Consider the following 14,492-nt stretch of genomic DNA (forward strand, 5'->3'; position numbering starts at 1 on the left):
ATACATAATGGGAAACAGGAGGTCCCTTCAGTTTCCAAACCTGGACGTCCGAACCTGGGGAAATGTAGTTTGCAGGGGAAAGCAATCCATGGTTTTCCTTGCCAAAGTTCACTCGGAGCCTTCGGTCAGAGTGGAGTTTCCTCACCGCAAACTCCATTCCTGCAGTGCCAGCATGAAGTACGAATGCTGGCTTCGAAGTCTGAGCCCCACAGAGCCAGAGTTGAGGGAGAAATTACGTACTAACTCTACCTGCAAATTTAGAAAAACACATGAAGACTACTTCTAACCACGCCCACAGAGTAGCCAGAGGGAACCTGGGTAACTGCATTCTAGTCTTCTTAAAGATAGATATGCCACACGACATGGCCCACCCAGTATAGGCAGACTAGACACCAATTCAAGCCCTTGCCAGCTTGATTCTAAGGCACTTTGTGGAGAATAGGTATCCAGCTGCCACATTATTTCCCTGAAATCTTGGAGACCCTATGCAAACCCAGGTTGCTCTGCTTTGCACCTACAATTCACTGGAAGCAGCTGTCCTGGGAATGTAATTGTAATAACTAATCAGTGTGTATACTTTCAAATACATATCAGTAACTTTTCCTAAGAGCATTTCTTTCCTTTTCCTATTTTACATGACATCAGAAAAATTGATGGAACCAACTTAGAAGAAGATAACATTGAACTTAATGAAGAAGGTAGACCTGTACAGGCAGCTGCTCACAAACCTCCCTTGTTTGATTGCTACTGCTGTGGACTACCCAAACGCTACATCATTGCTATAATGAGTGGTCTAGGCTTTTGCATTTCTTTTGGAATTAGATGCAATCTTGGGGTTGCCATAGTGGAAATGGTCAACAACAATACAATATATGTCAATGGAAAACCAGAGATTGAGGTAAGTATACATCAACCTGCTACGTCATACGTTTCTGTGAAGTAGGGACACGTTATTTGATACAGAGAAATAACACTGATTTGACCAAGACTACAAAAGAAGTTGGTAAATGGACTAGGTGTGAAAATTGTGCCTTTTCTGCTGATAGTAGAAACATTTTGCAGCTACTCCCAATAGACATCAGCCCTTTCATATGCAAAATATTGCTTATCATAGGCCACCGTGCCCTTTGCTGAAGACAGTAGAGAGAGATGGTCATTGTCACATTCAGGCTAGATTATTCCAGCATGCTGCAGCTGGAACTGCCTTGGAAAAGTATACAAAAACATCAGCTGGAGCTTTTGCACACGGTGCTTTCACCTCAAATCTCTGCCGGAAGGGAGTGTGTGCATTTGCACATCAGCCAGATTCTTGCCGAAGTCCATGCGAAATCTTTGGGAGCACTTCACACACAACTCCTTCTGAATTTCATTCTGAATTTAAGCTTAGCCCAATTTATTTCCAGGGTAAAAAAAAATTCCTGTATTTCAGAGATTTTTTCCTGGATAAAACGAGAGCAGCTGCCAATCAAGCTTTTGAGATGCAAATAGGAAGCTGCCTTCTACAGTGGAAAAACCAGTTTTAAGTCAGCAAGCTACATTTTGCTGGCTGGCTCTAGGAAGCCACTGGCCAGAAGGAAAACCTGGGAGCAAGCAGTGCAACATACACACAAGAAAACTCAAAGAGGAGAGGAGCTGCTTCTGTAATGCCGTGATTCCTATTTGAAGTGGCTTCGCTCATCAGATACACTGAGAGTTGAAAGTACTGTCTGAAAAAGCTCCTGGTGCAAAACATGGCAAGGGGAATCTTGACCAGGTCTTCTCTATTTTAGATTGCAGAACTCTATTGCTGTATGAACTTCACTGGTTTCTCTAATTGGTTTCCAAGCCCAATTCAAAGTGCTCATCTAAAAGTAAAACTAAATCATAAATAATTTGTGACTATGATACTTTGTTTGTTTTTTCCTATCCGTACTGTTTCCAACGGTTACATGTGGCTTCCATAAAAAGTAAAATGCAACATTAAGACAATCCATTAAAAAAAAATTCAAGTTACAAACACCATCAAAAGGAGCATACAAAATCATTTTAATGTTCATTTTGTCCACATGACCCTGCTCATGCTCTCGGGTTTTTGGCAGTAGCCCTGCTCTGTAGCTTACCACCAGCAGAGGCATGGTTGGTGGATACGTGTGACAGGGTCATCTCCATTGTGGTGCACAGGCTACAGAACTCTGTCCCCCACAAGGCCCAGTTGGCCCCTTCACTGATCTGGGTAAAAACTATGCTGCTCCATTATGCTTTCAGCTTAGATATTGGGTTCTCTGCTTTTTCCTCCGTGATATTTGCTATGCTATTTTTTTGTATTGTTTGTTTAAAACTGAAGTTGCTTGTTAGCTTTGTTTGAGGGTTATGTCGGTAGGCCAGAAAGTGTAAGCTATAAATATTTTAATAAATAATTTAGTAACTTGGTCCATCTAGTCCAGTAGGTTTACTCTGTCTGGAAGCAACTTTTCTGTATCTTAGGCAAAGAGAGCTCTTTCAAAGCCCTGAGATCCTTTTAACTGGAGATAGAACCTTGGATGCTTTAAAACTCAAAACATGTGCTCTAAGCTAAACTATAGTCATTTCCCTTACTATAAATTTGTTGCTGCCTGTGTTTTCGAAAACTCTAGTGAAATTATAACCTAACACAGTGGTAACAATCAAGTTGTTATAGCTAGCCTTATTCCGACAACAGCTGAAGCTACAATCCTGTGTACACTTTCCTGAGAGTAAATCCCATTGAATACAGTAGTAGGACTTATTTCTGAGTAAAAATGCACAGGTTGGCTCTGTAAGCATACTAAAACCAGGCAGCATGAGTCTTAACAACCATGGCTCGGATAAGAGAAAAGTATGCACATTGACAAGCTTCAAGTTTAAACCAGAATGCCTGAAGAGCTGGGTGATCAATTCTGGAGCTTTTGAATAGCTCCAGCACTGCTTTTTTCCTCCAGTCTGCACTATGGCTATCCAGGATTGTGGCCAGTGAGTATTTCAGACAATGTCCCTTCAACAGTCAAAAGCAAACCTATCCAATGGGACTTGTGTTATACTTTAATTTGCAAACAATAGTCTCTAGCTGATAAACTCCAGAAGGAAATTACATTGTGACTCGTAACCAAGAATATTTCATATAATTTTAGCTGTATCTCAGGCAACTGATAAAGAGATGATTTGAAAGTGCTCTAGAATCCCACCAGATAAGTTAATTTTCATAACTTCGGCAAGTCAAAGTTGCATAATCTTTGGTACTGTAGTGCTTACAATGGTCAGAATTTTCAAACTCCTATATTATAGAAAGTATATACTATACTCTATATACAGTTATAGAGCAGAATCTTGGAAACATCAAGGTGCCAACTACGCACTTTACCATGTAAATGTTTTTTCTTTGTAGAAAGCACAATTCAACTGGGATCCTGAGACAGTAGGACTTATTCATGGGTCATTTTTCTGGGGTTATATTGTAACACAAATTCCAGGAGGCTTCATTGCAAATAAACTTGCTGCTAACAGGTAAGATAAGATAATACACCATCATAAAGCAATTAGGATGCCTTGCTATAGTACCTAACACAATATTTATCAAAATCAGGTGTTGTATTTCAAGAATATCACAATAGTTCTAGAGATTTATGCTTGTTGTGTGGCTCTTGTAGTAGAATTGTGATAAGATCACATCTTTTAGAGATATTTGTAAGCAGACTGTAGTGATTTCCATAATTGTAGTTACCATTTAATTTAATAATATTATTTAGTAAGTAATTGTGCCAAAGGTGAAGGTATGCTATTCCCCGCATAAGAAGCTGGACTGTGTAACCTACTTAAACTAAAGTATTTCATTTGATCATCTTACTAGAGAAGAACATTCTAGAAAGGTCTGCGGAGAACTATATGGTTATCGATGGATAAAGGGTCTAATTTATTCTCATATTAATCTTCTTAAAATAGGAGACAAGATCATCATCAGTGGATTAGAGTGATCTGAGAAGCAATGCTTATGTTTGGGTATTTGCAGGAGTGAGCTGTCTTGGAATTCTGCTCAGGTTTCCACTCATGAAACTGGACTTATGGTTGGTCTGTCAGCCATTGGGGGGCACTGCCATCATGTAGATGTTTCAGTGCAAGAAGACTTGTGCTGAATCTAGCAAAAGTGAAATAATGATTATGGGAATACCTTTTGACTTTAGCAGTGGTAGTATTGGATTACCCATGCCATTCGGGTTCAGTATCCCCAGAGCAGTCAGACATGCAGATACCAAGGGCTTCTGGATCTACTATGAGGGAAACAGCTGTGGACTTGACCATAGTTAAGACTTCTTTTCACCAACCCTCTCTGGTGTGAGGTTTGATTTTTTCTTCTTCTTCCACATTTGCAACTTTCTCCGGTTACCATTGTTTTATATTTCCATATTCTCTAGACTCAACTTACTCTGAGATATTAAGGTCATGCACATGACCATTTACTGCAGGTGGGGAGGGCACAAGAGGAAGGCATGATCGATCTGCCTTCTCCCCCAGACGATTCCAGGCAATGTGTGGGATGCACTACTTATGAGCCCATATGATCTGTGCTGCTCCTGGAGCTGGAGGAAAATGAGTCCCAGCCAGGAAAATGAGTCCTGGCCTCTCAGAATCCATAAATGCAGCATGGTGCATTTAGGGATTCTCCTGTGAGTTGGGTGCTCACAACCTCAAACCTGGGGTAAATTCCCAGGCTTGCAGGGAAGGCAGTGCCAGGATCAAAGGCAATCCCAGCCCTTCACATGAACAGCCAAACCCAGGCAGGACTTCACAAACCTGGGTTTGGCTGCTCATGTGCATAGCCTCCTTAAGTTGTAGTGTTGCTCCAATGAGTATTAAGTAATTGCAGTTGACACAGAACCTGTATCCTTTTGTAGTTACTAGGACCTTACAAACAAGCTGTTCTCAAAGCACAACTCGAGGCACTAAGATTGACCTTGTTTTGCAGTGAAATTTCCTTCCTTTTTTTTTTTTTTTTGGTCTGACGGCAATTGCAAAAAGGTTAACAAACTATAAAAGAACAGTTTCTTCTAGCTACAGTTGCCTGCTAGTTGTTAATAAAAGGATGGAAGATCACAATGCACATGCAAAAAAAAAGTCTTTCAGGAGCAGAGTGCCAATGGTTAAAGGCATACCTAATTTAGGGACTGATTTCATGCTGGCAGCTTCCCATCAGTTGTGATGGTTATGAGGGGGAAAACATGATAACAAATTAAAAGAAGTGAACTATTTTTAGAGCAACTTTGCACACTACTAGATTCTTACCTGAAAGATATTTCAGTGTAGAAGTTAATGTGAAAAGTATGTGAAGACTGTTATGTGTAAAGACCTTGCACACGTTTTCTACTGTATGGACACATTGGATGTTTCATGTGTCCATACAGTGCTAGGAAGGCATGGCCAAAGTCCAATTCAAAATAACTGTGAGACTAATATTTTGCTTGCATTCACCATTCCAGGCAAATGGTTAATACAGTATAAAACGTAATTCTATACATAACATTAGTAATCTACTGCCTCCATTCAACACATCATAACCAAATAAATTAATTTTATTGTGTTGAAAGCTCTCCATCCACTGATTCTTAGAAGAGCATAGATGCTCAGATGTCTTCCATCTATGAGCTATCTTATCTCAGCATAACTTAAAGCAGATTAGGTAAGCCTTAACTGAAGAGAGCCTGAGTATGCACTCTTGCTTGGACCAAACAGTTTATCACTCAAGACTGAAGCCACTCCATCCTAAAGCTTGTTCTAAAAGCCTGGACAGCTGTATATATAGTCCAATGGATATAGAGATTACTCCAAGGGGCAGCAAGGGAAAGTAGATTACTATTTCCCACTCCCCTGTTCATCAGACTGGAACTTTACAGCAAAGTCTCAGACAATATAGTCCTAGTATATTATGTTCCTATGGCTTGAATTAATTATTTCAAAAAAGCCTCCATTGTTTAAAGTAGCCTCATTCACTCACTCACTCTATCCTAGAACAAACAGCAGAAGTCAGTGCAGCTAAGTAGGGAGAAGAAGAGAGTGCAAGTGGAAGAGAGCTGGTCTTGTGATAGCAAGCATGACTTGTCCCCTTAGCTAAGCAAGTTGCATACGAAAAGGAGCCCAAAAGTGTGAGTACTGTAAGATATTCCCCTTAGCGGATGGAGCTGCTCTGGGAAGAGCATCTAGGTTCCAAGTTCCTTCCTTGGCATCTCAAAGATAGGTCTGAGAGAGACTCCTGCCTGCAACCTTGGAGAAGCCGCTGCCAGTCTGTGCAGACACTACTGAGGGAGATAGATCAATTCATAGGATGCTGGTTTACACCATCAGACCATTGGTCTATCCAGTTCAGTATTATCTATACTACCTATGCTACCTAGCAGCATTTATTTATGGTTTCAGATTAGGATCTTCCCCAATCCTACCTAGTAGGGTTGCCAACATTTCATTGCCAGAATGAGGGACACAAGTGGCGGGGGGGCTGGCGGTGGGCGGTGGCAGGTGTATGTAGTGGTAATCAAGAGCCTGAGTATCATTGATGTATATGTAATTGAATTATATGCTATTGAATAGTGCCAGCATTGTTATTATTTCGAACATATTCAAGTTATACCACTTTTCAACCAAAAACTTCTCAAAATCAGAAGCTGCTCACCCCACCACCAAAATGAGGGACAAATGCTGTCCCTATAGGGACCAACATTTCATCCCTGAAATGAGGGATGTCCCGCGGAATGATGGACAGTTGGCAACTCTACTACCTGGAGATGTTAGGGATTTAACCTGGACTATTCTGCATGAAAAGCATCTACACTATTGTTAAGCTTTGGTTCCATCTCCAGCTCAGTATATATAAAACATCCTTTTATTCAACAATGGACATTTTTATGTTGTTTTCTCTCTACAGGGTGTTTGGAGCAGCTATTTTCCTAACTTCCACACTAAATATGTTCATTCCTGCAGCTGCCAGAGTACATTATGGCTGTGTAATGTTTGTAAGAATTTTACAAGGGCTTGTGGAGGTAGGCATTGAATGTATTTGTCTCGTAATTAGCTCAATGTTTATTTGAATACAAACAGTGTACATCACTGTTCATTACACATTAAAGTGAAAACTTGCACATAAATCCAACACAAATAATTTTTATGCATTTGTCAAAACTATACCTCACATTCCTCAAAACTCTGGTTATCCTACAGTCATTTTGATTTGGATTTTAGTGAAACTGAAAGCACTTTAGTTGATTTAGTACTCATCCACCTGATAGTTTTTCACGTGGAAGAGTTGGCATATAACTGACTTGTAATCCCTTAATATCAATGTGGTAAAATCATAGAAACTATTTTAGGTCATGATGATATTCATTATACCCACAAGAGAGAAATATTTCAAGGCCTTTTTAAACTGCCAAAATATTGAAGGAAGGTTGATTTCATGGTGATACCCACCACTTTTTAAAAAAAATGGTTGTATGAAACAGCCTTCAATAAAGTTAAATAAACCTGCTGAAATCCAGTTACTTCAGCTTAACTAGTTCAGAGGTGTGCAGAACTGGTTCACATTCAAACCAGTCCATTGTGAACCGGGCCAGTTCAAGTGGTTCGATTGCGAACTACTTTGAACCAGTTCACGATGGTTCGGTGATTTGTCCAGCCAAGCCGGTTGATTTGACTGAACTGGTCTGCGGAGCAGTGGTTCAGTCCAAATTCGGACCAAACCATATATGGTCCTTGCACATCCCTTGCACATTGCATATGGTCACCATATATGGTCCTTGCACATCCCTTGCACATTGCAGCTCAAAATGAATACTGCCTGTTTAGCTGCTAAGTGTGAAATACATTCTTGTACTAAAAATACAAGGATTTTTGTGATCATGATAAATATATCATAGTCCTAGGCATGAATAAGTATACAGTACATGCATATGGAAAATTATGTACGAAAGATCTATGCTAAAGAGAAAATATATTAAGAGTGTTGGGGGATGGTGACCAAACATCTTGTCCCTGCCCCCCCCCCACCTGCCAAATGTTAAAATGGGCTCCTTCCTCCCCTGCCTGATCCTTTGTGTATTATGAAAAAAACTGGAGAGTAGATTACTGCCTTTTAGATTCTCTTGGTTATATTTTTGTTTAAAATCTTTCTGTTTCTGGCTGTCTCATTTGTATTTAAAGCTAAACCTGGCAATAGGGCATCCATGTATATTATACACATGCGACAAAAGTCTTTTGGACATAGTTCCCTGTCCAAGAGTCTATTGTCAGTTCTTCTATGCACTCTAGAGATCACCAACCTAACTTATTTACTCTTGTATTTTCTGGCCCCTGTAAATCATATCAGCCACACTTGTTCCTGCCATCCATAGGATCTCAACTTCTCTGATTATTATGGTGCCTGCTTCTCCCTCCTGCTGCCAGTTGGCTGCACATCTGTTGGCTCTTCCTGCCTGTGCACAAGAAACGACTGTCAACATGAAGGAATCCTAGGACTAGAATCCTCAAACTGCAATTCCTAGATCTTTCTACACAAGCACTTTCTCTTTGAGCTTTGGGCCAACAACTCACTGTCTATAATCTTGCTAATGCCAAGTCCTAACACTGCTTATGAATGGCTCCAGAAAATTCAAAAGATCTTCAAAGATCTGAACAATAAAGTTATACAGAGACAGCGAAACAAGTTTGCATAAATATTCTGAAGCATGATCTACAATATAGCTTCATCCTCCCCTACCCCTACCTCCCTTCATGGTTGTGGACCTGCAATCTGGATTGCCCACCCCCAGAAACCCTGAGATCATTAGTAAAGTGTTCCCACCCCCCTCACCCCACCCCCACCATGTTTAGGCCCAGCTGTGGGAATAGCTTCCAATTAATCTGCAGCCTTGGGCAAGCTTGGCCATTATCTAGTCATAATTATGTGGGCTTAACAACTCTTATCTGTTTCCCTTTTAGTCCCATTTATTAGGTGAACACAATTTTATCTTTGAGGATATCAATAAGAATCCAACAGACAGACTGGCTAGAACAACTCACCTTGACTTTCGTCTCATCATTGCATAAATGTGGGGAGGAAAAAATCTCATTTCAGTTCATTTTTTATGCAAGGAGCAATGTCAATGGCTTGCATAGAGGACACAGGAACTTACTACAGCCCATGGCTGTAGGTAAATCACTGCTCTATGCACTTCTCACCCCCTAGTCTGTTCTCCCCGCAGCTGTCCTACACACAGTATTGGCTCTTTATTTATTTAAAAGATTTATATCCCATCTTTCTATCAAATGATATTCAAGGTGGCTTTCATAAAAGATTAAAAAAAAAACCACTACAAGGATAACCGGCAAAATAATTACTTTGACTGAAAGCAGCAGAATACATAGAATTATTACAAACCAACCACAGTAAAATCCCACCAAAAGCAGTGGTCATTGCCTCCTAGGAAATATTAAACTGGATGCCAGGCAAATATGCTTTGGGAGGGCATTGCTCAGTTGGGGAGCCACAAGAGCTGGTCTTGTGGTAGCAAGCATGAATTGCCCCCTTTGCTAAGCAGGGTCTGCCCTGGTTTGCATTTGAATGGGAGACTGTATGTTAGCACTGTAAGATGTTGCCTTTAGGGGATGGGGGTGCTCTGGGAAGAGCAGAAGGTTCCAAGTCCCCTCCCTGGCAGCATCTCCAAGATAGGGCTGAGAGAGTCTCCTGCTTGTAACCTTGGAGAAGCCACTGTGAGTCTGTACAGACTCAGCTACACAGTATTGATTCAGTACAAGGCAGCTTTCTATGTTTCCTATGTAACAGAGATGACCCTGTCCCTAGTAACTATCCACTCAGAAAATAGGCGGATTCATACCAAAAAAAAGATGGCCCTTCAGATATTGGGGTCCTTCATTCCCTTCCTACACTTTGCCCTACTCTATCAGTCCCATGCACTGAAGTAGGAATCTGGCTATGGTGCACAACATTCACAGATAACCAGAGTTCTTGGCCTGCAAGGGTGCATTGGGAAATGTATGCTGAGCCTACTTTGCCCCCCTCCTTTTTCTATAAGTGGGCTGGGTAATTTTCATGAGTGAATATTCAAAGTATTACTCAGCAATATGTGTATGCATAGAACTCCCTGCACCCCTGAACCTCTATTATCTGGAAGTTTTCCCCAATGCAGTGTGTAGCCTGATCCTATGGGTTACTTGGAATCAAGTTCCTCTGTGTTAAATCATGACATTGTTCTCTATTAAGTGTGCATAGGATGGCAGCCACAATGGTCAAAAATGTTGTTAGTTGAAGAGAATAACAACTGTATACACAAATGAGGAAATGAATTTTAAACGGAATGTTATGTGTGTAAAATGTTTGCTAGGGGGTGACCTACCCAGCATGTCACGGGATGTGGAGCAAATGGGCTCCTCCATTGGAGAGAAGCAGGCTAGCAACCACGTCTTTCTGTGGTAAGTTTATTGGTGGTGAAATTTCACAGAAAATGTTCTACTCACTATAGATTTAAAGCAAAACAAAAGGGCAGGATCCAGACTAAGTTACTGAGATCAGTGAGACAATTAAGTCCCATTCATTTATTTTATTTTTATTTATTTCATTTATATAACACCTGACTCCAAAGGCTCTACGCGGTTCATACAAATAAACACAACACAACACAACAAACTTTTAAAACAATTTAAAACACATTGAAGATTACTAAAGGCCTGGCAATAAAAATGTGTCTTAAGGGCTCTATTAAAGGCTGGTAAAGATGTTAAACTGCGAACGTCTATAGGGAATGCATTCCGTAGCCCAGAAGCGACTAGGGAGAAAGCCCATTCCCGAGGCACCATCAGACAAGCTGGCAGCATCCAGAGACAGACCTCTTTCGATGACCTTAATGTGCAGTGGGGATCATGCAAAAGAAGGTGATCTCCTAGGTAATCCAGTCCTAAGCCATTTCAATTGGACTTTAGTAATGCCTAAATTAGTTTGGATCCTGCCCAGTTCATTCCTGTCAGGATTTATTCTAATGTGCAGCTAAAAACATTTTGTGCAGTGGGGGAAAATTTGAGTTGTGGGAACTAGTTTTTTGTTCAATTGGGAATATTGGGGTCTAAAAAGGAACAGAGTTGTAGAAATAGATGAGGAAAAAATGAAAGAAATAGAAAATTAGGATGATAATTGTTTCCTTTCAGTCTTCATAACTTTATATCAATATTTCTTTATTAAAATTTTATTGTATACCGCCTCCTCCAAAGACTCTAGGTGGTGAACAATAACAATAGCAATAATTTTTTAAAAAAATTAAAGGGCAAAAACCTGGAGAAAAAGGTAGATCTGGAGAAGGGCCTTAAAAGCCACTAAGGAGGTGACTGAACAAATCTGGGGGGGAATGGTGTTCCAAAGAAGAGGGAGGGCAACAGAGAAGGCCCTTCTACAGGCCCAGGCACCATGTACTACACAGGGCCCAGGACACTACAGAGGGCCAACTGAGAAGACCTCACAGGATGGGATACAACTGGCCAAGAGAGGTGATCCTGGAGATATACAGGTGCTAAGCCCATAAGATTTTGTAGGTAAGAACCAGCACTTTAAATTGGACCTGGAAGTGAACATGAAACCAGTGCATTAACCATAAAAGAGGTGTAACACTATCAAATCTACGGCCATTCATGAGGAGGCGGGCCGCTGCATTCAGGACTAGTTGAAGCTTCCAAATCATTTTCAAAGGCAACCCTAGTTAGAATGTGTTACAGTAATCCAAGCAAGAGGTAACAAGGCATGAGTTGTACAACAATTGATTTTACTAAAGGATTTTTTTTAAAGGTAGGAATGAAATTCAAGGGACACAACTGATTGACCATAAAAATAATAACTAAATATGTATATGTGTACCACCACACAGCACATGCCTTGTACTTCCCTTGTCCTAGCCAGCAACAAACTCAACAAAGTTGCTTAGTGAAAGCTAGGCTTCTTTAGAAATCTACTACTGACTCCAGAATCTTCAGTTCTCCGCAGCAGCAGCCAGAGGCGTATCTAGGAAAAATAGTGCCTAAAGCAAGCACTGAAATTGCGCCCCCTGTCCAAACATCTGACACTCATCTTTCAGATAACTTTAACATAATATCAGCTGAAAAATACAAGTCAAGCTAGTTAATCTTTTAATATTTCAAAAACTATTTAGCAGTGGATGCAGCCAGACCAAAAAAATGCTGGAAAACGACACATTTCAGTATGCTGGGGCTCATGAAATACCCAAATACTATGTGGAGGTGTACTTGGAAAACTAAAGAGAAGTGCCTGTCTAATTCTCTACTATGCATCGTAGCATCATTATTACATAAGTTTTAAAAATAAATTGAGAATTTGGCTTTTCCCAGATACTCTGAAAATATTTAAAGGATATACAGAGTAAACTGTGTCACTGCTTGGAATATATTCTAGTATTTCAGAAAGACAGTTAAAATGAGAGGAAGAGAGGAAGAAACTCCCAGTGGGCCTTAATACTAAGGATTTCACACTGATTCAAAGACAAACTCACCATTAATAGCCATATTATTAAGACATCACATTCAACTCACTTATCACAAGAAGCAAAGTAAGAGCAAATGAATAAAATCCTAGCTCATAAGCATCAGCTCAGTATTCACAAGCCCTGATTCTCTGTACATAGTGCCAAACTGAATATGTGTACAGTGACTTATATTATATTATATTTTTTAAATTATCTGTAGCCCCTTGGGGGGGGCTTCCTAAAGACCGTGGGGAGGGGTGTCTGCAAAGGTTCCCCCTCCCCCCGCCAGCCTCTTAATTCACCACCGCAGTCCGTCCCAGGCTGATTTTTGGGCCTGTTTGGGCCTGCAAAGATCAGTGTGGTAGCCATTTTGGAGGCTGCCACACATGCTCAAATGGCCTCTGCGAGGCCTGGCAAGGCCTAGGGCCTCATAGGGACCATTTGAGCATGTGCAGTGGCCATTTAAAAAAATACTTTTTAAAAAATGGCCACCAAAAACAAAATGGCCACAGCACATGCTCAAATGGCCTCTGTGAGGCCTGGCATGACCTAGGGCCTTACAGAGGCCATTTGAGCATGTGTGGTGTCCATTTTGTTTTGGGCAGCCATTTAAAAAAAATTTTCATTTTAAAAAATGGCATCCCCCTTCAAGTGGCATCCGGGGCATGTGCCCTGCCTGCCCTACCCTAGATACGCCCCTGGCAGCAGCCCCTGAACCAACTTCTTCCTTATCAGCCCTTCAAGATTTTCAGCAGACAGCTCAAGAGACAGGACAGGCCAACTCCACTTCAACTCGTTGTGTAGACTTCTTGTCTCCCTCCTAGGGGTGTGCACGGAACCGCGGAGCTGCGGTCCGGCACTGGGTGGGGGGTTCCAAAAGAGTGGGGTGGGGGGCTTTACTCACCCCTTCAAGAATTCTGAAGTATATATTCGAGTAAGCGGGCGGCATACCTCCCTGCCGCCCGCTTCACTCCCCCTCCTCCGGCGGCGCGCGTTTCTCCTCGTGTTTCTGGCTTCAATTACAATCGGGCGGCAGGGTAGCTCCCAGTCCCTGCCGCCCGGCTCTTCAATACCCCCGTGTCTCGGCTGGCGGCCGCCCCCTGCTTAGACCCAGGACCCCTGCCGCCCCTTTCCTTCCAATACACAGGCGGTCGGCAGGAGAGCTCTCCTGCCAACCCCGTCCCCTTCCCCGGCTCGGCTGCAAATGGCTTCTAGGAAGCCTTTTGTGCGCCTGCGCAAAAGGCTTCCTAGAAGCCATTTGCAGCCGAGCCGGGGAAGGGGACGGGGTCGGCAGGAGAGCTCTCCTGCCGACCGCCTGTGTATTGGAAGGAAAGGGGCGGCAGGGGTCCTGGGTCTAAGCAGGGGGCGGCCGCCAGCCGAGACACGGGGGTATTGAAGAGCCGGGCGGCAGGGACTGGGAGCTACCCTGCCGCCCGATTGTAATTGAAGCCAGAAACACGAGGAGAAACGCGCGCCGCCGGAGGAGGGGGAGTGAAGCGGGCGGCAGGGAGGTATGCCGCCCGCTTACTCGAATATATACTTCAGAATTCTTGAAGGGGTGAGTAAAGCCCCCCCTATTCTTTTTGGAACCCCCCACCCGAACCAAAACCACCCCGTGTCCGGACCGGTCTGGAGGCCTTTAGAATGGCCTCCGAACCGGTCCGTGCACATGCCTACTCCCTCCTACTCTGACTCTTCTATCTTCTCTCCACTACAGCAGCAGCTACAGTGCAGGACACAGGGCTCTCCTGTGTCATACTACAATTTCCAGGGTCCTTTGGGGCTTCCTGTTTGCATTATATTTGCCCCTCCTTCACCCCCCCCCCAAATGTAGAATTCATGACCAGTGATGATGTGATCATCACTGGACTTCTAGAAATTTCAGTTCAGCACAAGTTTTTCAGAAGCTTGTATCTCTCATAAAGACCCTGAGACTAAGGCCTAAGCCCAGCGGAGAGTCTGGCTTTACAGACTGGGTTTGGCCAAAGAGCTCAGGAC

At 42.3% G+C, this 14,492-nt stretch overlaps 1 protein-coding gene across 2 annotated transcripts in view; it reads left to right on the forward strand.

Annotated features, from left to right (window-relative positions):
* SLC17A8 (solute carrier family 17 member 8) overlaps nucleotides 1-14,492 on the forward strand; it is a 41,586-nt gene that overhangs the window by 11,218 nt on the left and 15,876 nt on the right. For both annotated transcript variants that reach the window (XM_053256514.1, XM_053256516.1), the window contains exons 2-5: nucleotides 646-898; nucleotides 3,380-3,498; nucleotides 6,905-7,019; nucleotides 10,356-10,443. In XM_053256514.1, coding sequence (XP_053112489.1) covers nucleotides 646-898; nucleotides 3,380-3,498; nucleotides 6,905-7,019; nucleotides 10,356-10,443 — 575 coding nt within the window. The remainder of the gene's footprint in view (nucleotides 1-645; nucleotides 899-3,379; nucleotides 3,499-6,904; nucleotides 7,020-10,355; nucleotides 10,444-14,492) is intronic.

The sequence above is a fragment of the Hemicordylus capensis genome, chromosome 5 (assembly GCF_027244095.1).
Source record: "Hemicordylus capensis ecotype Gifberg chromosome 5, rHemCap1.1.pri, whole genome shotgun sequence".
Lineage (NCBI taxonomy): Eukaryota > Metazoa > Chordata > Lepidosauria > Squamata > Cordylidae > Hemicordylus > Hemicordylus capensis.